This window comes from Sebastes umbrosus, chromosome 19 (genome assembly GCF_015220745.1).
Source record: "Sebastes umbrosus isolate fSebUmb1 chromosome 19, fSebUmb1.pri, whole genome shotgun sequence".
NCBI lineage: Eukaryota > Metazoa > Chordata > Actinopteri > Perciformes > Sebastidae > Sebastes > Sebastes umbrosus.
This window is the reverse complement of record NC_051287.1, coordinates 22,867,181-22,895,005: the sequence shown is the minus strand read 5'-3', so window position 1 is coordinate 22,895,005 and position 27,825 is coordinate 22,867,181. Positions and strand designations below refer to the sequence as shown.

Sequence of the window (27,825 nt, the reverse complement as noted above, 5' to 3'; positions counted from 1 at the left end):
GTAGTGTAACGTTATACAGACATAACAAAGCAGCTGAATGAGAGAGGCATCCGCCGATACATTGCACGGAAACACACTGTTTTAATAATAAGCCGACCACCTCACGGTACTGCCAGCTGTGAGCTGTGATCTGTTATCACCGGAAAATAAGAATCATTGTGTTTTCATTACCTTAGAATGAGCCATTTATAACTACATGGGGAGCGGGTCCTCTTTACGGAGCAGTAGCACAAACATTGGCTCTAGATAGGGCCATTCACGTTTTCGCGAAGGCCCCCATAGTTCTCCTACATGCTTGACACACGTTGAATGAACAAAATGCCGCCAGATCCTACACACTGCTCCTTTAATTACCAATTACCAGATCAGTTGTTTTTGTTGAAAGCTCCTTTAAAATTCAGTTTAGTTCACCTCCCTCACCAAATGTGTTTACCACCATAAAGAGAAAAAAGAAGACAAAGAGGAAACTTCATTCAGTACACTGAGGCTTTTATTGTGTTGACAAAGCAGAGCAGTCCTGCGGGGTAAAGAAGTCATCGTTCCTCCGTCCACAGCAGTTTAAACAAGATGTCGCTGCAGGAGTTCACACATTCACACGGTCCCTTTCTGCTCTTCTACACGCAGAGAGAAACAAGAAAAGAAAAAAACCTCTCTGCTCCCAGCTAAAGTATCAAACAACCTGCCAACGTCCATATACATCACTGCATTACACATTTTTATACGTTTTTCAAATATTATTTCCTTATACACGTACTCATTTATCCATAATAATTTAAATATTCAGCCGACTAATTTCTCTAGACAGTGGAAGTACAAGTCCCATAAGATGCACCGCACATATACATAATAATAACACAATAAGATATGTCCATAATAAACTATTTACTTTTAAATAATAAGTAGAATATGCTTTGTTGTGTTTCCGTAGCAAGTTGTGGAGTATTAAGATGCACAAAGGGGGGGTCACTGAAGTGGTTTTTAAATGACATCAGTTGAGGTACAGAGATGGGTTTTTGTGGCTGGTGGGTATATGGGAATTTGTGTTTGAGGTCAAAATACAACACATGACACTGACAGCAGAATTCGATGGCGAAAACAGGGGGAAAAGATGGGTTGAAGTCACAGGCTCTCAGACAGCGATGTGAGGGTGAAACAGGAGGAGCGTTTTGATAGTTTTATGCATAGACTGTGGCTGTTTTCATGTTCTCACTCACCCCCGTGACCACTGAAAGAAGGAAGAAAAGAAAAGAAAAGAGGAAAAAACAAAATAAATGGCAGATCATAAAGAAGTTTTCCTGTTAGTTTATCAGAGGATTTGATGCATATTGTGATTGAAGCTGAAACACACAACCTTTCCCATTAGGGACCTCATTCCCTCTGAATAAAAAGGATGTATAAGGAGCTATCGAACAGTCTCGGGGCGCGACCCAGGCCACAGATTCCCTTCCTCTCAGTTAGAAATGTACTCTGATTCTTGTGTGATTGGTGTCATGATGCAGCTGTCTGCAGAATATATATATTGCACGTTCTATTTAGATCCCGCCTCGATAAGATAACTGAGTGGCAAAAGTTTTTTGTGAAGATGAGAGGAGGAGAGTGGGAAAAGGGCCGTGGGAGGCCGTTTTCTTTGTTGCATAGGTTCTGCGGAAGCACAGACAGCGTTTTTGAGAGTCGGTTGTGACACAGGTATGTGAACTATTTGGCTGTAATGATTCAATTACACAAGAAAGTTATAACACAAGTGGATTTAGTGACAGCGAGGCCTTCTGGAGTCTACAACACAGGCGATCGCTTCAGTCCTAGTGCAAGGGGAGAAAGAGGAGGAGAAGGAGGATGAAGAGCAGCAGCTCCTGTCTGTCCAGGTATCTGAGGGTGAGGAGTCAGTAGGTGATCCTTCCCCTTCATTCAAGCTCTTCTCCCCCATTCATGCTCTTCTCCCCCTCAGTGAATGAGTGGTGTGATCTGTTTCATAGCTGATGGGTGGAAACCAGGGTGAAGAGGAGGAGCTAAAAGGGAGGATGGAGGGGTTTTCTTCTTCACCTCATAGCCTGAAATGCTGTGAGGAAAACAAGCATTTTCCCTAAACATTATATAAGGGCAGGTGTTGTACTGTCTGCAAATACTCGTGCACATGCCCAAGAGTTGGAGAGATGCATTATTATTATTATTATTACCATTTTTTTCTCTCCTAATTTGTTTTTGAATAGTTTGTTTTTCAATTTACAGTTACTATCTGTTATATGTACATATTATTTTATTCGTTGTGGTTTAGGTTGTTGTAGTCTTTTTTCTTAAGAAAATAATAAAAAGCATCATTAAAAAAAAAAAAGAAATGGAGAGATGCCACCAAAATATGCTTTAAGAAGAATAAGAATAATAACTTCAGCAGTAGTGAAATCAAGGTATAATTTTAAATAAAGTAAACAGGATTTTCTAGATTGGGATTAATTGATCAAGATTATTTCTTTAGCCAGCAATTTAATAATCCAATAAGTATATTACTCTAAAACATTTAATAATCTAAATTTGATTATATGATACTCATGCGTTTTTTTATGTTTCTCAAATTTGAAAAATTATGTTTTCATGCGTTGAACAAACAATTTGTGGACTGTGAAAACAATGTTTGTTTTTTCTTATCTTTTTTCTTTCGTAAAATGTTCTCTTACCTAAGAGAAGAGCAAAACTAGGAACACATTGGTGAATCCCAGAAATAATTTTTTAAAAACTCTGCACTGAAGACGTTTGATTAAAAACTTTTTTCCTCAAGCATGACCGGCAATACAAGGTGAGTTAGTGACACAAACATTTTTGGTGAAGAAATCAGGAAAACATAAAAGAAACATGAGACAAGACAAATGTTAATAAGAGGAAAATGAAGTCAGTCAGCAGCCAGAATACCCATCAGATAGGCCAGAGTATCATGTAATACTCAGGCAAAGTGTCATGCTTAGTTTGCAAATATCTCCCACCTTAGGTTTAATATATTCTGCATGTATTTGCTTGTATATATATACTATGTATATGTGTGTGTGTTTATGTAAGCAGTGTGCATGCACATGAGCGCATACACTCAAAATGTACCAAATGTTTTATATTCTCTACAGTTTATTTAAATTCTGAGGGTGCAGCATGTTCATACGTAGGTCATGCAGGTGTGTTTCAAGTATTCTGCATCTCTGTGTGAAACAAAGGTGTGTGTGTGTGTGTGTGTGTGTGTGTGTGTGTGTTGTAAGGGAAAGGTAGGAACAGGAGAAGGGAGCCGGCTCCGGTCGGGTGTGGCAGAAAACGACAGGAAGGTGGCACTGTTGTCCATGGCCTCTCATCCAGGAGGTGGGACGGACGGATGGATGGGTGGAGGGAGGGAGGAGCTCGGAGGTCTAGTGGGTTGGAGAAGGTGGGGGTCTCCGACTGCCATGGACACACACACACACACACAGGGACAGATACAAAGAAGAGAGGACGGGAACATGTTGGATTAGTGTTTTCTAGGCGTTTGCAGTCTTCATTAAACTTCAAGTTCGGGTTTATACTTACATATCATTATTTCAGGGCCCCCATGTGTTGATCATGCACGTACACACAAATACAGTTCCTTCGCTCACACAGACGGACATTTATATCATGAGATAACACATGGAAGGAAACCCCGAAAAACAACATCACAAAGACATCAGGCTCAGTTAGCATGGCCACAATGCAGTAATGTATGTTTGAAGTGGAGGCCAAATGCAGGCAGTATTACTCCATGTCAGAGTGTTAAGTCTAAGAACAGTAACATGCACTTATACAGATTATTTATTAAACTCTGTAATCTTTATAAATAATCATATGGTCCTCTTGTGTCTTGTCTTGTTTTACTTTCTGCCTTTGTTTGTTTCCCACCTGTGAGTTTCACCTGTCCCCGTTATCGCCCTCCTTTGTGCTCCCTTCGTCATCTGTCAGTTCGTCTTCGTTGCCACGCTGAGTTTTGTTCGTTATATTCTGCCAGCGGTACCTGTCTGTCTTTTTGGCAACCTCTTAAGACCTTGAATTTGATTAAAACTATCTTATTTGGATCCTCCCGGCTTGTCCTGCTTCCTTCAGCCACGACAAATAGTGATGTTCCCTTTCAGATTGTTTCATTGAAATTCCCCGGAAAGGTAAAACTATCCCGTATTTCCCTAGAGAAAAGTTTGCTTGAGAATCACCAGCAATGCTATACCTGCACACTTGCGAATATTGACAGATGCCATGACTTTGAACAACAATATCAGACACAAAGTTAGGAATGAGTGAGATGTCATGGCATACATAACGTCACACACAACACCGACACAAAAACAACAACAACAATCTTTAAGTTTGGGACAGTTGAATCCTGTCTAAAACCGGTGCTGAAAAAAGAATCCTCTTTCACAAGACACATTAACACATACTGACACCCCTTCAATAAATAAATAAATTAGCATCAACTCCAAATTGAGCCCAAACACTGATGCAAACACACACGCCCTCTGAGCTGGGTGTGTGTTTGCCTGCATGCAGCGCTCTGAGAAGAGAAAAGAAAAGTGAGGAAAAAGAAAAATGGCATGCAGTGAAAGGGATGCCTCCTGAGAGGAAGAGAAAGAAGTGGTCATGATGGTGATGATGATGATGATGATGATGATGATGATGGCGGACAGTACCCAACGTACCAGAAACGTTAGTCCTCATTGGTCAGTGATAGTGATTCTGTAAAAGGAATCATAGTCATGTGTGGGACAGAGGTGTGGTGAGGAAAAGAGGGATGAAGAGGAGGCGGAGGAGGAGAGAAAAGGAAGTGCAAACAGTTACAGTGCAGGAAATGACCAAAGTCACATGTGCTCAGCTCTCACTTTGGGACAGACCCGAATACACAAGTTCACTACTGAGGATTTTGTGAGGATTTTGAGATCCTCCTCCGTCTAATATTTGAGGCAGTGAGAGCTTTGCTCAGCAACGTTAGTGTCTCCTACTTTAAAAGAGGCAAGCTGCTACTCTGACAGTGAGATAGATCCAGGATAAAAAAAAAAGTTAGCTACAGCTCACGAACACAGGCAAGCACAAGGCAGAAAATGGAGAACAGAAAAAAGAAAACCCCTCTAACGCTCATTCCATTTCTTAAAGAAAGGCACACGTTTCTTAACTATTCAGACGAGGACAGTGGTGAGGTGGGTGTAAGCGATGAGTGTTAGATATTATTGGTGATGGTTGGCAGCGTGTGGAAAGTTCAAAGTGGTGGCAGAAAGGTACCAACATGTGTTTTGAAGTGGAATTGTATGAGATACTTATCCATAGTCGGTGTATTACCTACAGTAGATGACAGTTGGCACACCCCAAGTTTAGAGAAGCAGACAGGAGTTACCACACGGAAGCAAAGTAATGTACTGCTATGGGCGGGGATGACAGAAAAAAATATTTTAGCCACCTAAAAGAAAGGCCCACCTAAAAAAATCGATACCAGTTTAAATGTAGGCTATATTTAGAATATTTTCGCCAATTTACCTTGCCGTGAGACAGCTATGGAGTCTATGTTTCTGACGGGGGGCCGAAGCCGTTATCTATGCTCTCGCCAAAGCCACCAGACTCCACTGAGAAAAACAGTAATTTTACTTTGCAGAACACAGGAGTTGCTGGTCTGACGTTTGTGCGATCGGTTAGTTTGTTGGAGTTATTGTGTGACTTTCGGGAATCCGAACTAATCAAAGTTAAACAATAGTGGGTGGTAAAATTACTGTTTTTTTCAATGGAGTCTGGCGGCTTAGGCGAGAGCATAGATGGATACAACAGCTTCAGTTCCCCGTCGAAAAGGGTTCTCTCACGGCAAGGTAAAGCAGTGAAAATATTCTCAATATAGCGTACACTTAAACTGATATTTATTTTTTTAGGTGAGCCTTTCTTTTAGGTGGCTAAAATACATTTTTCTGCTGCCCCCATTCACAGCAGTACATTGCTCTGTTTCTGTGCGGTAACTCTTGTCTGTTTCTCCAAGCTGGGGGCGTGCTGACGGTCATCTACTGTAGGTATTACACTGACTATTCATAACTACCTCATACAACCGCACTTCAAAGCACCCAAACTATCCCTTTAAATGTGTATCCAAACCAAGAGAAAAAAAGGTATACAACCCATTGATCATTAGTTATATCACTGTCTATCCATCTATTTGGGGATCTCTATCAATCTATTCGTCTATTCATCTATCCTTTATCACAACCAGAGCTCTCCACTTTCATTTACAGTGTCTTCACATCCCCCTTAGTAACAGAGAGTATCCACACTTCAGGTTGTCATAATATTATAAGCTATGGTTTGGGATGTTAGAGTCCTTGTTAAACCTACTTTAGGAAGAGTTGTTTGTTGGAAAGGCCTCTCATGATTTCACTCACCTGGGCACATTTGGGGGTGCGCGGTTAGGCCGGGAGGGAACAGTGGGTGGCGGCCCACCGTAAGGGTCCGGTGAAGACCCCGGGCGAGATGGGACAGGGGGTCCCCCGGCGGGAGGAGGGCCAGGTGGAGGCCCGCGAGAGCCCGGGCGGGCCGGTGGAGCCCTACGGTTTGGAGTTGGACTGCTGGCTGGAGACCTGGAGGAGACATAAACCACTGCATTAACAGAAATAAAACAACCAATGTCATAATAATGCTCAAAGCTCATATTCTACTTGATAGTTCACTAGTGATCCAGATAAAATAACTTCTCATGGTGTCTTACCTTCCTCCTGAGCCGCTCCGCTGCACCTGCAGCCAGGAGTCGTCTACGGGAGGCGGCATGGTGGTGCTAATGGTGGATGTGCTGATGTCACCTATGATGCTGAGGGCCTCCCGCAGGGCGTGGTACATCCGCAACATTTCGTCACGGTGCTGGGCCTGCTCCTGAGACTCCTCCATGAGCGAGCTCTGGTCGCCGCACGAGTACAGCTGGGCCAGCAGATCGGCGTTGATGAACTCTTTAGTCTGGGACAAAAAAAAAGAGAGATGCTTGTGATGAAAGTTTCTGTTCTGTTTTAGAGATTATCTGAGAGAGCTGACAGTTTGAAAACTCACATTGTTAATCATGAGGTGCATGATGGTCTTCGGCATCAAGTCGCGGACGGTCTTGTTGACGATGGCCATGTAGGAGTCGACCAGGTTACGAATGGTCTCCACCTGCCGCTCCAGCTGAGGGTCCATGCTGTGCATTATGTTGTCGGAGCCATTTTCATCAGCGCTGTCACTCTGTGGAGACGAATGAGGGAGGGGAGGACAGAGGACACAGAGTTTAACTTTAGCTTCAGCCAGACAGAGTTAGAGAAACAAAGACTGAAGATACAACATATAAGATAAAAAGATGAAGAAGATGGTAGACACATAGTGTTCCTAAATAATTGTTTTAGCGTGAAACATGATATAGAAATGGATGCAGACCAAAACAACATACCTTTCCTTCCTTCTCCTATAAGGTGAAACAGCGATGAGGAAAACAGACATTGAAAGAGGACAGATACAGTATCACATGAGAGACATGAAGACATTTAAATAGACTCCAACAACTCATGTAAAAAACGTTTACAGACAAAATCAAGGTTAATGTTTTTTTGCATATGATTTCATGCTGTGTATTGCTTGCAATCAATCCAATCATTAAAGCAGAAATATCAATTTACAATATATATTTCCAGTCATTAGCATACAGTATATTCTGTATGCATAAAACAACTACGTTGACCAAATCTTACCTGGATCCGTTCAGGATAAACTCCAGCTCTGAGGAAGGACGCCTTCCAAGCATCAATGTCTTCCTGAGTCTCACAGGCGAGCTCCAGCTGACGGTAGTCCTTATACACATTCCTGTGGACACACAATGCTCACATTCACTACATTTACTCAGTTACTGAGGGACACCTTTTGGCTTCTCTATACTTCTACTTCACTACATTTCAGAGGCAAATTATCTACTTTTTACTCCTCTACATTAACTTCACAGCTATGGTTTCTTTTCAGTTTGAGATTTGACATACAAAACATACCATCATGTTATAGATTAGACTACACAACAGTATATAAAACTGTTCAAATGTGTTTTCCTCAGCAAACTACAATGTTCACTTAATTAGTGTTGGATGATTAAAAAATCATCCAACACTGACGCTTTTACTTGAGTACTTTTTTTTAATTAGTACTTTTACATTTATACATTAAGCATATTTTGTTACCAATATTTCAGTACTTTTACTTAAGTACTTTTAAAAAAAAATATATATACTTTCACTTTATTACTTTAAGCACATTTTGTTGCCAATACTTCTGTACTTTTACCTAAGTATTTTTTTTAAATTAGTACTTTTACTTTTATTACTCCAAGCACATTTTGTAACCAATACTTCTGTACTTTTACTTAAGTACTTTTTAAAATAGTACTTTGTTTTAATTAGTACTTTTGCTTTTATTGCTTTAAGCACATTTTGTTACCAATACTTCTGTACTTTTACTTAAGTACTTTTTTTTAAATTAGTCTTTTAATTTTATTACTTTAAGCACATTTTTTTGCCACAACTTCTGTACTTTTACTTCAGTACTTTTCAAAATTAGTGCTTTTACTTTAATCACTTTAAGCACATTTTGTTGCCAATACCGCTGTACATAAAAATATAGTACTTTCACTTTTATTACTTCAAGCACATTTTGTTGCCAAAACTTTTGTACTTTTACTGAAGTACTTTTACAAAAAATAAATAGTACTTTTACGTTTATTACTTTAAGCACATGTTATTTCCAACACTTCTGTACTTTTACTTAAGTACTTTAAAAAATAGGACATGTGATGGAGTATTTTCATTGTGTGATATTATTATTTTGATCTAATAAGTAAATGATCTGAATACTTCTTCCATCACTGCCTTACACTTTAAGCTTCAAGTCTCCAATCAGGAAATGTCTAAGTGGGCCACAGAGCTAAGGCTAATGCTATTAGATTATTTCCATTTGTAAGTAAGTAAGTTAATTGTGCTTGTATGTAGCATGTTGCTTGTTTCTGTACCTTTGTTGCGTTTGTCTGAAAAAATAATGGAAATCAGGTAGATATTTTATTTGAACTTTTAACTTGGCGTTATATGATCAATAATGTGTATATCTGCTGTGTGTATGTTGTGATGACTCCTGTGGTATCATCTAGTTCGCTGGGTGATTCACTGGTCTGTGTTCTCGCTGCAGGTGATCATTAGAGCAACTGAAAACACCTGCACCCACATCTCCCCCTCATCCACAGCACACACTAATGACTTTACTGATATCCACACCCCATACTTGAATTACTTAAGTTGACCTTTTAGTTTTGTCTGATTTGCTTTAATTTGTTAAATAAAGGTTTTGTTAAATGTTCATATGGTGTATCTCCCTTTTTATTATGGCCACCTGAGCCAGGTTGTTACAGTGTATTGATGTGTGTGTGTATAATAGCACCTCTGTTCAGTGTTGAAGAGGGCAAAGATGAACTTGCTGGACATGAAGCCTTTCTCCACATCGCGCAGCTTCAGGTTGTCCACCTGCAGCATGTACTTCTTCTCCTTCTCCTGCAGGAGGCGAAAGAGAAACACACTGGTTGGTTGCACAATAACGTGAGGGAGAGAAAGAAAGAAACGACTTGCTCCATGGGTGAAGAATTTGGCTAAAGAGTAAAAACGGTCTTAGAGATTTACAGTATTTTGCACTTGACAGACGAGAAATAAAAGAGACACTGCACAAGTCATTGCTGCATTATAATCATTGTGGGCTGATCAGTTTACTACTTCATAAATATACCTGATATTTTTAAGAGAAACAATGATAGGAACTCCATTAAAAGAGACAAAAAAGAGAGATGATGAAAGAGCTCGGGGAAATCAGGAGTGAATGCTCGCATATTAAATTTAACAGCATGGCAAAAAAAGAGAAGAAAAAGGCAAGAGAGACGAATGGGAAAGTCGCACACAGCCCTCGAGTCTGTGGTTTTGATTACAGTTGTGCAGAGTAAAAAAAAAAAAAGAAAATGAAAGGAGGGGGTGAGCAACAAATGAGAAACACACACATACAGAGAGAGAGAGAGAAACCGCGCTCTACTGTAGAAATCTCTTGTACTTGTAAATCTGCACACAACATATGATATCCAGACATCCAACTATTTATGAATCAGGGAACCTCAAAGTTAGTCAGCTACAGTCTGACACATGCCAGCACTCTCGCTGCTTCTCTATCTACACACACATACACATAAACACACACATAAACACACACACACATGTTGTGGTTTAACTCCTCAAAGTCTATTGTTACAAAATGAAGTTTATTTACTGGGGGTGCATTTGCGTGTGTGTGTGAACGTTTTACTATCGACAGTAAAATTAGTATTTAAAAAAAAAGAGAAGCCAAAAATAGTACAGGGTGAGAGAGTTTAAACATACACTAAACATACACACACACACACACACACACACACACACTGCTTTGGTTGCAAACAGCACCTTTGAGCGTAGTCTCTAACTAACCTTAAAACCATCTGGATGGCTAACCACGGGCCTGCCCTGCCCAACCCAGTGTGTGTGTGTGTGTGTGTGTGTGTGTGTGTGTGTGTGTGTTTGTGTGTGAGAGTGTGTGTGTGTGTGTGAAAGAGAGAGGGAGACAGGGGGTTGTGTGTGTGTGTGTGTGTGACCAAACTCCTTCATCAAAGGATTTATGACCTGTGCAGCCAAATGGTCATATCCCCTAAATGCATGTAAAAACTCTCAGACACACACACGCACACACACACATTTGGCAGCGACGGTACACCCAGGTGTCCGCTACACACACAAAAAAAAAACTAAACAAGCAGTCGCCCCAGACTGCTGACATCATCATTTATAGGGCGAAGAGGTCCCCGTCGTCCGTCTCTAAGTTTGTTCACTATTTCTCCATCTTTTTTCGCTCTCTCTTTTTTTCTTCTTTTTTTTTTACTTCTCTTTCCCCTTGTTCCTTTGCTCTCTGGCTTTCCCTCTCCCTGGGAGTGAGCAACCTTGGACTGATTCATACATTTTCCTCTCCTCTGGCCAGTAAATCCAGTCAGGAGAGTTGGAAAGGGAGGAGGGGGCTGGTGTGTGCACGATGTGGGGAAAGTACAGAGAAAGTGAACTAAAGCAGAGACAGAGCGGCAAAGTATATTATAAAACATGCTAATATTAAGACTGTTGATTATTAGTAGAGAAAAAGAAGTTAGAACCAATTAGGTTAGATGCACCTACAAACAAGAATTAAGAAGGCATGCACGTATGAGTACTATTGCAACCCATTTCCCCCCCACTTCTGACAGATTATCAGGTTTTCTCTCTGCCAATTATCTTGCGTGTGTGTGTGTTTTCGTGTGTGTGTAGTTGTGTTGAGGGAAGTCGAGAGTTGAGTGCTTTCCCATATGCTCCCATAAAAGCCAGCCAGCAATAGCGGCCAAACGTGCAGATTTCCGACGTTAAGCACGCAAATAAACTCAAACATACAGATGCACACATGACATGCATTAGTTATATGAGATACATGCGAACGAAGTACATACACTCACACACACACACACACACACACTTTATGTGACCTTTATCCGCAGCAATTTTACTTGCATGAGACCCAACCTTTGTGAATCAACTTCCAGGAGACAGAGAGACACACACATATAAACAGTGCCAGTGAAGTATGGATGTGTGATGGCTAAACCACTACTGGGCTGTCAGGAGACTTCCCTTCTGTTTGCAATAATCACAATGGAAAGTGTAATATGAAGTCTTGTGTGTTCATGGTCATTTGTGCATATACCCACTATTTAAAACACTTGTGTGTGTCTCTGTCATAGACTGTGTATAAGAAGTGGACATAGTCACCGTGACGTCACCCACTGGTTTGTGGACTGCCGTTTTGAAGCCTTGAGTTCAGCATTTTGGCCGTCGCCATCCTCGTTTTTTGCAACCAGAAGTGACACGAGAGGGTGGAGCTAAGCACAATGAAATGCTGAACAATACATCTCTAGGAGACCAAAATGTTCAGGCTGTTCTCATGTACTGTTCGTAAAGTAATGCACTGTAATTGGTATATCCATCCATCCATCTGCAACCGCTTATCCCGTTAGGGGTCGCGGGGGGGCTGGAGCCGATCCCAGCCGACATTGGGCGAAGGCAGGGTACACCCTGGACATGTCGCCAGTCCATCGCAGGGCTGACACATATAGACAGACAACCATTCACGCTCACATTCACACCTACGGGCAATTTAGAGTCCACAATTAACCTAACCTGTATGTCTTTGGACTGTGGGAGGAAACCGGAGTACCCGGAGAAAACCCACGCTAACACGGGGAGAACATGCAAACTCCACACAGAAGGGTCCCAAGCCGGATTCGAACCTGCAACCCTCTAGCTGTGAGGCGCCAGTGCTAACCACTGCACCACCGGTAATTGGTATATATCCCATAAAATCATTTCGTATGTAATCCACATAATTGCGAACAATGACGTATAAAGAGCGTAGAGAATAAGTATAAATAACACCAGACTTTCACCCAGGAGACTTGTGTTTGTGTCCTGCATGAAACCAGAAGTCAATGTTGATTTATTTGTCACGTAACTTACTTAAGTTACGCCACTTCCGATGTTATTTTGAACCAAACTACAACCTTTTCCTAAACCTAACTAAATATTTTTAGTGACGCAATTTCCATACTTAAGTTAAACCACTTCCAGTGTCACGTAACCACTTTCCTAAACCTAACTAAGTAGTTTTGTGGCCTAAACCAAACCAAGTTGTTTCCTATGAAGACGGAAGATTATTTTGAAAAGACTGGAGCGGAAATTGTCGCTGGACATTTGTAGGAAAACACACTAAAAATGAGGAATACCTTTTCGTAAGATATGATACGAGCCGTTGTATGAGGATACGTTGAAATGTTACAATTAACTTTCATGAACTGAAAACACACTGTGAAAGGGTTAAAGTTGTAAGACGAAAACACGGACAACTCTCAGACCGGATAACGCCGAGGTAGCGAATTGTAAATCACAAGATAGCGCTAAAGCATACTCTGCTTTGTTTGACTCTAAATGGGACCATAATTTACTAAATGAACATCATGCTGTATTGAAGAAGACTTGAAACTAGCGATTGAGACCATAAACTCATGTTTACAATGTTTACTGAGGTAATAAATCAAGTGAGAAGTAGGGTCATTTTCTCATAGGCTTCTATACAATCAGACTTCTTTTAGCAACCAGAGGAGTCGCCCCCTGCTGGCTGTTAGAAAGAATGCAAGTTTAAGGCACTTCAGCTTTGGCTTTACTTTTCAGATCCGAAGGCAGCCCACTGATTAATTCTCAAAGTGGTTGTCACCAGACTCTTTTCAATTAACATTGTACTATACCTTAAAACATTAAATACATACGGTGCTTAACTCAAGTCTCCTTTGTTATATTTAATTCATGAAAGACATTTACTGGCAATTATCATTCATCTGTTTTCAGCTCCTTCATGAGTCCCTCCAGTGAGCATCTGTCCTTTTCTGGGACAGCCTCTTTCCACTGCTCTTGGAAAGCACTGCAGTTGGAAATGTTTTGGACGATGACATGTCCATGGCGCCTCACGTCCCCTGAAGCTTCCACACATATTTTGCTCAAAGCAATAAGGAAGTGTTTGGTGAAGTCCTTGCCACCGGAAAGGGTCTGTGTGGCTCCAAGGATGTCGCATAACTGGCTGAGGTGGCGAGCTGCGCTTTCCCTGACTGCAGCGCTATGGTGACTCAGCCCTGCATTCAGCAGGGCATTCATGGTGCGACCGGGACTGCAGTTTTTAACCATGGTGTCCAGTGCCAGATTGGCTTGCTGCTGGACGACGTTGTTGGACTCTGACACTTTTAGTATCAGGACGCTACCTGTTTCCTCCACCATATCATCCATGGTCCTCTGGAGGTGAGCATACATCTCAGCCAGGGTGGCCAAAGCAGCGCAGGGAACTGAAGATTGCGGGTTTTTAACCTCCTCCATGACACCAACACAGACTCTACGAAGTGTGGTCTTCAATACGTCTGGATGGTTCCTTGCCAGATCCTGAATACATGTTAAACCATCAATTTTATTTTGCCAGTCATCAGAGCCGAGCAGTTTTAAGATATGGTCCAGGCTTTTTTCAGGACTGGACGACAGACACGGTCGTAGCTTACCCGACTCTCGGGCAATCAGGTCGGCCACCTTGTAGGCCTCCTGCTTGAGATGAGCATGCACGTCCTTATCCTCCATGAGAGACCAGAAGCTGTTCTCATCAAGGTTTTCACAAGTTCGCTGGTTTACCTTGGACTTGGGCTTCTTCTGACGACCCCAATCTCTGGCAATCAGGTCGGCCACCTTGTAGGCTTCCTCCTTGAGATGAGCATGCATGTCCTCATTGTTCATGATAGACCAGAAGCTGTTCTCATCAAGCTTTTCACACGTCTGCTGGTCTAGCTTTGACTTCTTCAATGTCTTCTGATTGCCCCTTTCTCTAGTAATATAATCCGCCATCTTGCAGTCTTCCTGCTTGAGATGATCACACGTGGTCTCATCCTCCATGATAGACCACAAGCTCCCAATCTCTGGCAATCAGATCAGCCACCTTGTAGGCTTCCAGGAAATAAACTTGGACTAAAGCTGTTGCCCTAGCAACAGAATAGCAACGAAAGTGCCTGGATGTTAAAGTGGTTATCCTTAAGATTTCAGTCCTGGTTGATTTCAAATTTTTATTTGAGTGAAAACAATGGAATTGTGGTGAGTATAGCAGTCTGGAGTATTTTTGTTAATGCATAAACAGAAATGCGGTTTAGTACACTAAAACAGTATGTGAGATATTTTAGTATGTCCGAAACCTTAGTATGAAACCAATAGTATGTGAATTGCATACTATTTCCAGTGAAATATTACAGTATGCAATGCTGGACACTACTGCAACATAAATATCCCACAATGCAATGCAGTAGTAATGGCAATGTTCATAACAGACGTTGACTGTAGCAACAATAACGGTTCAAAACTTACTGTAAGTATAAGATTTCACTTTGCTACGCGTAATGTATTTTTAAAAAATAATTCAGACTTTGATTCTCAGAAACCGTCGTTTTGGTCACATGAGGTTGGCACGGGTTACCATGGTTACAAGTCTCCAACCGCCAAGGAGGCTCTCAGGAAGTGACGACGTACATTACTGCTCAGGGCATCCGAAAAGATACATACTAGGGTTTATTCACACAAAAGTATGTAGAACGATAGTACACGTATTGGGTATGTAGTGCATAGTATGTGATTTCGGACGAAGCCACTATATTTCTATGTACATAATCTTCAGATTTTCAGAATTGTGTGTATTGTTAAATTTTTTGTGGATATACAACAGCAGTTTTTTTCCGGGAATGTCACCACAGACTCCCATTCATGATACTGCAAATATATAAATATTGCAATACTTTCATCAGTGGGCCATAGGCTCAATCACCATTGTGTTACCTTAACAGATATTTATTTAAATGAAAATCTTCGAGATTGCCACTTTAAAATGGAAATTAGTAATTAACTGACAGTTCTTCCCTACCTGTTTGTTACAGATTGGTGGCAAAACTGCCTCTCATGGGTTGGTGTGAACTACAGTAAAATATACACTCATATGCCAGTTTATTAGGTACACCGAGCTAAAAGTAATGCAGTCTAATACAGCAACAGTCCTGCAATAAATCATGAAGGTTATAAGATATATATATATATATAATATATATAATATATATATATACATATATATATTATATATTATTATATATAATATATTTTTGTTGAAACTGTTTTAGAGAGGTGTTGATTCAACTGTATGATAATTTTGGAGGCTGCAGTTTGTGCTGCTGTTGAACTGTATTGCATTATACAGAGAGATGGTACTGGTAATTAGCCTACCCTGGGGTGGACAAAATAATAGAAACACCTCTCTTGAAGAGTTTCTACAGAAACTTAAGATTATAACCTTCATGAAGGTAGGATTCATCGCAGAGCTGTTTAGCTAAGTGTATATAGAGGTGGGCATGGTTGGCATTCAGCTGCAGGAGAGGGAGAGGTGTGTGGGTGAGGCTCATGAGAGCAGTACCAGGTGAGTTGATTGGTACAGCTGGTGCACGTTGTCTAATCATGCTCTCCCTTTAAATGCAGTAGCATGCTGGACTGTTGGTGGCTGACAAACACACACAGGAGACGGCCATGCTGACTGTCAGTACTGTGGTCTGGAGGAGGGAAAATAGGGTTTTTGTTGAACTGTGAGTTGGAAGCGACTGGACCTCTTGGACGGGAGAGCCTGGGCAACCAGGTGCACAGTCCAAAGAGTTGTATATTTGTGTTAAACGTGTGTGTGATCAGTCGTACAATAAACTGTTATTGTCCACAGCGGCCTGTCGTGTCTGTGCTTGTGTTGAGAAAACTATCGGTGGCAGCAGTCCTGTGTGACTGTACAGTATGTTAGCGTGACTTTGCTTATGTCACATTGCCATGAGTTAAAACACACAAAACACAGTAGCAAAAGATGCTCTGGGTGTGGCTGGCCTTGAGGTTACAGTGTACCCACCACAAGCCAAACCTGCTTACTTATTAGGAGGGACTGTGTCAGACGGGTTTAATAAATTCCTACTCAATTAATCTATCTTGTCTATTTATAACAGCCACGCATGAAAGGTATGGAGGATGGAACCTGCCAAAATAAAAAATGAATAAATAATTTATTTGAATAATGTAATGTAATAAATACTTAAATACATACAAATGAATAATTAATAAATAAATGTAAAATCAATTTCAAATAAAAGCAAAAATAAATAAATGCATTTAAAAGTTCATAATAAATAAATGGGAAATTAAATAGAAGAGTAAATAGAAAAAAGAAGCAAATTAAAACAGAAATATCAATTTATGTCACATTTTGTCAATTAATTAATGTGTACATTTACTTTTAATATTATTTTTCATACATTTAATGGCATATTTATTTATTTATCGAGTCATTTATTTATTTATTTAACAAAGAAATAGTTCCTTTGGAAAGCAAGCAAGCTCTGTGGGTTATCACTGAGTTTTTTGAGTACCATTTCCTTAATATCCCCTCTATTATATTGGAGTGGCAGCAGAAATCCCAGAGGCTGATATCTAAACACCACCAGAGTTAGTTTGGAAAACGTCTCTTTTAAAACGTGGGTGACGTGACCCTTTAACCTGGGATACTGGGTTTGAAACCTTTTGTCTGAACCTCTACATAACATTTTTTTTACACACACACACAAAACCTGTGGTGTTTTGGAGCAGTGTGTGTGAGCAAAGTACTTTCCATGGTTTTATTTTGCTAGTGAGTAATAGCAGGCTCATTATGAAAAGCCAGAGGAAGTTCACTTCTGGATTCATAAAGGCACTTCACCACGCTGCGCGCCGGCCAAAAAAACGTCTCAAAGACTGAAACGCTAATTCAAAATGTGGATGAAATATGGCCTCACACACACACACACACACACACACACACACACACGCTACGGTATGTATAAACACACACACACGGGGACCTTACACAAACCGTATCCAATTAACACTTTGAAACAAATCTGAGTAGCTTGGTGGGCAAAACCAAGAAGATAGTCGTTTACGGCATCCATGTTGTTTTAAGAGGCTGCATGTCTTTCAGTGTGTGCGTGTGTGTGTGTGTGTGTGTGTGTGGTGTGTATGTTGATGGGAGTCTGATAGAAAAGTCCTGGTGACTTGGGCCGTGCATCAAAGGGCTGCAGAGAAGCCGCACGGCATCTGGGAGCAATAACGCTGCCTCTAACCCTTCATTACCACAAAGACTGGGCCCTGGGTGGCAGCCAACGGCAATTTTCACAACCCTCCTCCTCACCTCCCTCCGTTTTTCTTTCCCTCCATTCTTCTACCATTCCCCTATTGAGTCCTGTCTTTAACGAAAAGAAAAAAAAAAGAATTAAACACAGAGCATTTCTGTAAGTCGTACACGATGGGGAAGGGGAAAGACATAAAAAGGATGGGGCTTGTTTAGCTTCGACACTCAAATGCCAAATTAGTCCCGTCAAATGAATCTATAAAGAGCTTTTGACTTTACTTCTAAACATGATGCACTTTTGGCCGAAAAGAAAAAAAAAAAGACAAATCTTTGCTGAGTGTACATATAATCAAAAATCTGTCTGTGAGTAATGTGTTTCTGAGGAACAGCATCTGAGGAAACTTAATTTGACTTAATGCCGTTTGGACTTTATTTAAAGTGAGGCCACATGTTGCCAACATTTAAATGAGGAACAGCAAACAATTTGGCGGAGAGAGTTACGATTGGGAACAGCTAGATTGGAGCTATTCTGGGACAATGTGTAAAAAACACACAGCTGCTGATGACTCATCGAGCTACGAGGTTTTGTGCAGTAACGTTCATAACAAATCACCTTTGGCGGCGTGCCAGCGTCCACTCTCTAATACTTCATATATCTTGGAAAGTGCTACTTGATATCAGGCACAAAGGGTTTCCTACAGCTCGTCTGTCAGCTACAGACAAATGTAATCGGAAATGTCCAGTTTCACAGGGATAAAAACATATATTCTCACGTTTTCTTAATGGGAAAAAGTTTAATGTATGACATGTTTTGTTTGGCTTTTTCTCCCAAATGTTAAATGATTCTGCTGACTCGAGAAAAGTGACAGCTCTGTTTGGCTCTTCCTGTGGGAACGAGCACAAACACAAATAAACTTCTTTACGGAGAAAGGAAACATGGTGTCCACACATGACAATGACACGTTCAGTCAGCAGTCCGGTTGAGACGCAGGCTGTCAGGTCGGGGATGCCTTCCTGTTTAGCAGCTAATTGCCAAGCAGTTAATTATCTGCTGTAGCGTTTGCGTCTGCAGAAGGTCAGTGTAACAACGGACGTGTGATCAATCACCGGTGACCACCGAAGAGTAAAAGAAAGAGGGAGGAGGGGCACCGCAGCCCGCTAACCACATAAACACGTGGAAATCCCAACACGTCTAGCAACTGCCGTCTGTTCAACCTGTGTGTTTAGTGTCTGGGCATGTTTATAGCACGAAGCTCTCACTTCTCCTGACGAATAAGTTCCCTTATAAAAAGTCATGTGAACTAACAATTATGGTTTTATATATCCATATTCATTTGTGAACATGTAAATTGAACAAATAATATATATATACAGACTCTTTGTTTTCACACAAGGGCGTAGGTTTAATTAAGAAAGGGGGTGTGGTTAATAGTCAGGCGTAATTCATAACCATGGCAACCAGATTGCATCGTTTTTTATCCCAGTTAAGATTAAACCAGTTTTGATGAATGTACTGTTTTATCAGACCACAAATGAGACAAGAATTAGCGCAACACACGCTTTAAGCGAGGGATCTGGGTCTGTGTCCCCCAGAACATTTTGAGCGTCAAACACTTAATTTCCTGCATTCTAGTAAATTTTTCTCCATCAATTTATGGTGGAAATGTCTTCATTTATGTTAAGCAAAATATAAAAAATATAATGAATGATATAATCCAGTAAGGCTGTAAATAGGCATGATTTAATCTTCCATCCTCTTTTGCGTCTTGTGTTTGGGGACGTAACCTCTTTAAATGTGCAAGTGGCATCTATTCAACTCAATGATACATTAATTCATTTTAAATCATTTGCAAACCCCTGGACTTTAATAGCTCATATGTGTTTCAGCAAGATTTCTGCTCATGTTCAAAACTTTCACTTTCAAAACATGTCCCACATATCTGTGTTCTCTGAGAAAATAAAGTCGCAATTTAGTCCGAATAAAGTAACTAAACTAACAGAAAACACTTCTGATCAGGCATAAATCTCACCCTGACGTGGCTTATTGTCCACACAAATACTAACTCCACCACCTCCAATAAAGTGCAGGCTAGATCCACTTTATCATAAACATTCAAATCAGCAGTGTTATGTGTGCTCACATGTGGAACACATGTTATTAGATTTATATAGAGGGTGCAAAAAAAGAAAAGAATAGAGCACCTACGGACTGCAACATTCACATCTGAGGTAAACGTGATGTCAGAATACATTGAGGGAAAACGTTCACATGTGTAAACCAACATGCAGGGGGTTTCATGTGCAACTTTTTGGCAACCGGTTTTACAACGGTAAATGCATATTATATAGACTTAGGTTTTATTGACAACAAATAACCTTCCATTACTCACAGACTACTTGAACAGTAATGAAAATAGTTGGATTCCTGAACAGATACAGGTGACAGGGTTTTTAGAGCCCAACCCGAACGTGAAAGACACAATTTTGTTTAATATAAAGGAGTGCATTTTCCCAAAATTCTGCCTCCCCAGGTCAGTTAGGACACCTTGTTCTGGGCTAAAAAAAATATCTAAATTAAAAAAATTACAGTCTAAATTTGATCACCTTATATTTCAGCCCAGTCGCACAGCAGTTCGTGAAATAGTCAAAATTGAATGTATTGATTCGTGCACAAAGACATGAATTTAATTTTTTTTCGTGATGGTCAGCACAGGTCTTTCACCCAGGAGACCGGTGATCGTGTCCCGTGTGAAACCATAAAGTTGATTTATTTGCCCCATAACTTCCATACTTAAGTTACGGCACTTCCTGTATTATTTTAACCCAAACCACAATCTTTTCCTCAACCTAACTAAGTGGTTTTGTTGCCTAAGCCTAACCAAGGCGATCTTTTCCTAAACCTAACTAAGCAGTTTTATTTTTAAAAGACTAGAGCGGAAATTGATACATATGTCACATGTTGTACACAAATCAAATAAATTACATTTTGTGACTGTATATTTACAGTGTCACTTGTTTCACACATTTCTTTGAAAAAAAGAAAACATTTGTAAAATGACTATATGACTAGCTGCCACTTGAGTAAACATTCATTCAGTGACTTTCCAGTGGGTGTTATTCAGTTGCTTTTTGTTGATTTGTAACAAGGTAGGAACTATAAACAAAACTGTCCCAACCGTCCCAGGGACAGCAGACACACTTTGGACTCCTGTGCTAGCTACCAACAAAAACAGCTAACACTAGCATCAACTGATAGACCAGAAAATAAGCTTTCCAACAATATGTCATTTGTATGTGGCATAACTAAAAACAGGATGGTAGAAGAAAAATAACAAAGATCCAAAAATACTTAGTACTTCCACGCTGTATATTTCAAAACTGTGAATCACGTGAGGATTAGTCAGAAGGTCTCCACTTTGAGGTTGAAAGTGAAGAGGGTGTAGATGAGTATGAGCATGGTGAATGGCATAGTTCTTTCTAACTTGCTAAAAAAGGCTCTGTCTCAACTGTGCCAACCGACCCCGGTCTCCCCTATTTGTGGTATTACTGTAATAGATGCAGCATAAGGGGAAAAAAGGGAAAGGGTGTTAATCCCTAGCCCTAATCCTGTTTCACTGACACGTCGCAGTCCTTTCATCGTCACAACTGCACGGTCCAAACACAATAAGGCCTAAATTAACTGCTGGGATACTTTTTATAGTAAAATGAAACTGCCAGAATATAAAATTTGCACTTCCAAATGAAATTTGTTCTGCATACACAGAGGGCGTGTTTGGACTGAGTGTATTTTTATGACACGATTGTGCCAACGGTGGGCAGTTCCAAGGGTGGAGAGGGATTTTTTTTATCATTATTATTTTACACATTTACAGTAAATCTAGCCTCGTAAAACGTGATATTTATGGACATAAAAAATCTCTCACTTATGTCAAGATTAAATTGTACCTCAAGTCAGTCATTAAGACAAAAAATAACATTATCTATATAAAAAAAGAGTATAAAATAGCCATAAATATAGAGAGACATGCAACATGAGAATATATTCTTTAAAAGCTGCAAGGCAAAGTTCATGTCGTGTGTTATTAAACACACGCAGTAATCTTTAAATGTCTGTCAATGCTTCTTCAAAGGGGATCTGCACAGTCTCACATACACATAACAAAATTACTACACACACACACGCACATGCACATGGGTGTACACAACATGCCAAAAGACATTAAATGTGGTTTCTTTTTATCCGTCCCATGTCTGTTAGGTTTTATTCCAGGCTTTGTTTCTCTAATGATTTTTGTATTGACATTATGCTCTCTGGATATGTGAGGAACAATCAGCAGGAAAGAATGATAATTTTCAGAAAGACAAACACACATTACTCATTTATCTCATCAGTCAGGCAGGATAAACTCTGAATTATCCACAAACCACCCCGTGTACCTCCCCGGCCCACTCTGGCACGCTGCGGTCGCCCCATATCTCTTGTTTCTCTTTTGCAATCTCTAACCCACTCTTCTACTGTTTTCTTTTACTAAGAGACACTGTCATTTACTCATTACTGGCTTTGGTGGCATTGTTGCCATTTTTTCCATCATTTTGTCCGTTACATCTTTTAGCTTTCTTCTACAAGTTCTTACATCTTTGCTACATCCGTTAACTTCAGTAGATTTCATACATTTGGCTGTCTGTTGTGTCTGTTCTGTGTCTTCTGTCTCTGATATTATTTACATTTAAAAGGCAACTTGACTATTTCTGTTCATCTTTATCTTATCACCAGTGTGTGTGTGTGTGTGTGTGTGTGTGTGTGTGTGTGTGCGTGTGTGTGTGTGTGTGTGTGTGTGTGTGTGTGTGTGTGTGTGTGCGTGTGTGTGTGTGTGTGTGACAGTTGACTGGGCCTCTATTTGAACTATTCAAACTTGATAAAAAGGCACTCACATGTGGGATACCTCACTTGAGTATTTCTATTTCCTTTTTACTTTTGTCGTAACCAAGAAATGGTTTAACTCTGCTTCTTATATTAAATATTATGAGCATATATTTTGGTATTTAGATTAAGTTTAATATGAATTTGTTTATTATAGCTTTGGGTTGTATTTGTTTTTTTACATTATAGACACTTGGTGTGCTATTAGCGGCAGGTGATGCGGTTTTCAGTAAATGTTGGGCAACTGAAGTCGTGGTTAAGATATCATCTTTCGACCACTATTTGACTATTTGCTTTGATATTATTAGATTTTTCGTTTTGTTTCTTTGTGGAGTTAGTATATAATGAGCATTGGAACACTTTTTTGTTTGTTAGATAAATTAATTTAATTTTTGAATTGGACGAGAAGCTTTCTTGGAAGTGAGTCGGAGCCGACCATGTATTCAGTTCCCGCGGCTTTTAAACACTGAAAAGCCGACACAACTTCTACTCCACTACATTTCAGGGGGAAATATTGTACTTTTCACTCTTTCAGATGTATATCAGTCGTTAGCAGTTCCACCAAAGAGACATTTCACCCCTAAGTGTCTCACATGGTTTCATTCAAATAAATATTCAATGCCAGAAGAGCTAAAACAATCCAATATATGTCACAAAAATATAAGAGAAAAGTCCAAAAATGAATACAAATTTGTGTTGCAGAACTTTGTGTTTTCTTTCCAACCCTATTAAACATCTTGTGACCCATCAGATCATTTATCTTGTTGCACTTTGCCCTAGCTTAGGAACCACTGGACTAAACTGTGGAACTGTATATAAAGTAGTACAACTAGCTACACTTTGACTAGCTACTATTTTTCTGCAGAAACCTTTATACTTTAAGTTCATTTTGCTGATAATACTGTACTTTTACTTAAGTAAAAATTTTGAATGCAGGACTTTTACTTGTAATGGAGTATTTTCACATTAATGTATTGCTACTTTTACTTAAGTAAATAATCTGAATACCTCTTCCACCACGACCCTTTGACCACATCGCTCTCTTTTCGGACAATATCTGAAATATGTTGGACAGCTTCTTCAGTTTTACATTTATATATTTTGAGGGAGAAAGAAAATACAACCAAGCTGCCATGTGGTTTACATTTGTGTTATCCAACAAGAATAATAGTGATTGGACTATAGTTTGAAAACTATCTGTGATCTTCCACTGTAACTCGTCTGATTGATGACACTCACACGAAATACAGGGCATCACATTCTGGGGCTGCCCTTCATGGGTTTGGCTGGCATGTTGCACACAAATCTGTATGGTGCTCACAAGCTGAGCCTCACCGCACTGATGCAAATATTCAAAAAAGATACAATTACACCCACATGAACTGACGGAGTCGTTCGCTTTATGCAATAAATACAAAGATGGGAAAAACAAAGTCAGAAACTTGAGGTTTTTAGTAAGTAAGTAAGTATTAACCAGCGCTATATTTCATGACAGAACAGAATAACACAGATTACACTCGATGTGTGTGTGCATACTTTTGAGTAGAAAATGAAGCTGCCTGCCTGGTCATCCAAACAGTGGAAACAATGTTGGTGCGACCGCAGTGCTCCCCCCACCCACCCATTAACATTCACTCCTTCCAGTCCCTAAACTTTAAACTTTTACTGCAACAACAATGACGAGTCTCTTTTCTGGCTCGCTACATTTTTCATATTTGTCGAAGCGCTCGTTGGGCATCATTTCGCCCCACATTTTTAAGTTGCTTCCTTCTTTCATCTCCATTTTCCTCCTCACTTTCCCTCCACATCCCTCCATCTCTCTGCCAGTACTGCTGACTCGTCTCTCCCGGGATTGTGCCTGCTTTGATTCGGAGCTCAGAAACCATATAGCTAAAATAAACACACAGCCTCGGCCACCTCTGCACACACACATACACACACACACCTGGAAACGCTAGCATTGATTACTCCTGCCTGCCAGCGGTAAGAAAGAAACCTAAACGCGAGTGTGTGTGGGTGTGTGAAACGAAGAAGGTGAATGAGGCAAACTTTGACTATATGTCTCAACTTTGAATCACACGGACCTTTCCTTCTCGTCTACACACACACAACCTCCTTCGCTCTGGTTCTGATTTACCAGTAGTATGTCACCCTTCACCAGCACCCCCCACCCCCTCCGTGTGTGTGCGTGTGTGTGTGTGTGTGTGTTGGGAAGGCTGCAGAGCTGCATAAAGGGCTCTTTATTCGAGTCGGACAGGGAGAGGAAATCAGCTTTAGAAGTAAAAACAGAGGGAGCAAGAGAGAGATGGAGACCACAGGGCTGCACATCTGGAGTTATTACAAGGCTTCCTCCGGCTTGCCAAGAAAACGCCGACATTCCTGCCCTCGCTACAAAGACCATGGAGCCTCTGCTCTGACTCCTACACACACATCCATCACTCAGAAACCACATATACACTCATCTGTACCATAAGTACGTGCACATACATACATGCATACATACACCGAATGGACATGCAGACACTTTAGCAAACACTTATATGCCTCCACGTGAGCGCACAATCGCAGACGTCCTCCCATCTGCCCACATACGCTTTCACTAAAAACGCTCCCTCCCTCGGCAGCCAATCATTCACTCCCTTTCCAAACTTTACAACGCACACGCCAAACGAATGCGTCTCACTTCCTGTTCACCTTTGACCTTCCACTTTCTCCCCAAAAGCCAGAGAAGAAAGAAAGAAAGGGAGGGGGGAAAAAAAGCCAGACAGAGGGAGGGGAGAAAGGAGGAAGAGAGGAGAGGAAAAATGGGGGCCGGCGAACTCCTCCTCCTCCTTCCCTCTCCATATCTCCTCTCTCTCTCTCCTTCCTTTTTCTCCTTCTGTCTCTCGAAGAGGAAACTTGATGGCCAGTCCTTTGCCACGTCGAGCCTCCAGCCGGTCCACCTTGATCGCTGCCGGAGCGGCCAATTTTGCTCAGGGAAGCTTCGGTAGACAAATCCAAACAACTCAGAAATCGCGTTTGAACACCATCAGCCTGATTTCGCCTCAATGGAGCAGAAGTGTTGATTGAAAGGACGTTGGGAGATGAATTGGGGCTAACCGGTCGAGAAGGAGACAAAAACTAATATCAGCCAAGAAGAAGAGACATTGCTGAAGATGTGTAGAAGAGAAAGGAGACTGTCAAGTCGCAGGTATCCCCTCCGCAAGGAGACATTTCTTTCCGTTTTGGCATGAGTCAAGGAGACGAAAGGTTATCCGGTGTTTTAGTGGGAGGTGTTGGGTCGGACTTAGTGTGACCACAACTATTCGCTAAGTTTCTAGCCATGAGAGATTAAGAGCACACTTTTGGGCGTTACTATCTTTTACCACTAAACATTATCTAAACAGTTTTTGAACTGTTTAAAGGCTCATGACATATCCTGGTTTTCATTTATTTAGTCTTGGCCTGGGGGTCAGCCAAGTTTAGGTTGCGCAAATTTGCGCTAAATGGGGTATGACCCCTTTGTGTGTGTGTGTGTGTGTTTATACATTTGTGCTTATCTTTCTCAATCTCTGTGTGCTTTATTCCATTTTCAACAAACAGTTTACTTTGCCAAGTAAATGGGACTTTTTGAGTTTTTTCGCAACAAAATAATTCTCTGGTTGAAAAAAATGAATGAATAATTGAACTGATTTGGCCAATAACAGCCAAACAATGCGCAGAATTCACTGATCAGCTCTATTCAGTGGATTCGGTACAGAGCTCCGTCTGGAAAGCTGCTTCTCACAGCGGGGAAACAGGAGGGAATGTCACTGAATCTGCCAATCAGTGGCTATCACCTCTGTCTAACCTCTTCTCCTCCTCCACCTCCTCCTCCTCCACCTCCTCCTTCATCCATCCCTCACATGCTGTTTCTTCTCTAGCCCGCACAATCAGCCTGATCAGCACTTTGTAAGCAGTCAGAGAAGGAGCTGGACTCAAGAGTCAGATACTGGAGTCGCAGTGAGTATGGTTTGTGTGAATGAATCATGACAGCCCCTTCTCACGGAATGTGTGAGCTTATCTGTGCGTGCACGAGTAAAACCTCCTACACAGCATCCTCCAGTCGCCCAGCCCGCCTGCCCAGTGTTCAGACTACCTGTTCAGGAAGTAGTGGTTGTACAGTAGTCTGCACATTGGTTAGGCTGGCCGGGGAAGCACGGGACGACTCGCAGGGACGTCAAGAAAAGCGCTCCAGAGGGCATACAGCAGGCACGAGCACATCAGTGCTGTGGGAACACGCGGCACCACCCCTCGTCCATCTGGACAAGCCCGGGCACGATCCTAAATAAAGCACCAAAAGGCTCACCGCAGAGGCTTGGCCCTCGCCTATCCTGGATTTATGAGTGACGGATACATAAGTTAAATCTGTTTACAGAGACGTGAGGTTACAGTTTATTGTGCCGTATATATATAGTTTTTGTTGTATTGTTTGATTTGTCATTGAAATGTGATGAACTGTAAAATAGTTTTGAATAGTTGAAATAAAGATGCTTGGATATCTATTTGACATTGTTTCTTTTTTTCTTTTCTCAAATCACAGAAATTAAACAAATCCACAAAAATGATATCAACCTACAGAATCACATTTATATATAAATATACGTGCTTTGCATTATATTCCCAACATGTTGTTTATTTTCCGAAAGATTTAACTGAAACCAAAAAAAGTTCAACCACATGGAAGAAATGAACATTTACCCCAAAAGATAACTAAAACACACAGTAAACCCCCAGCGTCGCACTGCGCTCTTCAACCAAAATCTACAATTACGTCTCTGGCTTTCCTGCACCGACTTTACCTCAAATGACCATGTAATATGCAGGGAGGCAGGAAGCCACCGTACGAAAAAATGCTGAAAGAGAAGCCACTCTGTCATTGTCTATTCGCCATTTTTACGAGTCTTTGTATAGCTCTCCCAAAAAAAGACTGTTTGTGGCTTCGGTGTGTGTAGCTGACGTTATGTGAAACGTTACGAGTTTAGCTAGACCCCCTGCCTCGATTTCCATTATGTTTTGTTTTCTACCGCTTCACCGGGGCCGCAGTT

The 27,825-nt window shown here is 40.9% G+C and overlaps 1 protein-coding gene across 8 annotated transcripts in view; it reads right to left on the bottom strand.

The window, feature by feature from the left end:
• Positions 1-3,090: 3,090 nt before the first annotated feature.
• Positions 3,091-27,825, bottom strand: part of dnm1a (dynamin 1a) — a 65,168-nt gene continuing 40,433 nt past the window's right edge. For 3 of the 8 annotated variants that reach the window (XM_037752694.1, XM_037752693.1, XM_037752696.1), the window contains 7 exons: positions 9,439-9,548; positions 7,716-7,827; positions 7,418-7,432; positions 7,045-7,215; positions 6,713-6,954; positions 6,390-6,584; positions 3,091-3,411 (listed from right to left, as the gene is read on the bottom strand). In XM_037752694.1, coding sequence (XP_037608622.1) covers positions 3,381-3,411; positions 6,390-6,584; positions 6,713-6,954; positions 7,045-7,215; positions 7,418-7,432; positions 7,716-7,827; positions 9,439-9,548 — 876 coding nt within the window. In that variant the 3' untranslated portion in view covers positions 3,091-3,380. Of the gene's footprint in view, positions 3,412-4,676; positions 4,714-6,389; positions 6,585-6,712; positions 6,955-7,044; positions 7,216-7,417; positions 7,433-7,715; positions 7,828-9,438; positions 9,549-27,825 lie in introns of all 8 variants that reach the window. The other 5 variants (XM_037752697.1, XM_037752698.1, XM_037752700.1 and 2 more) reach the window with 3 other exon arrangements.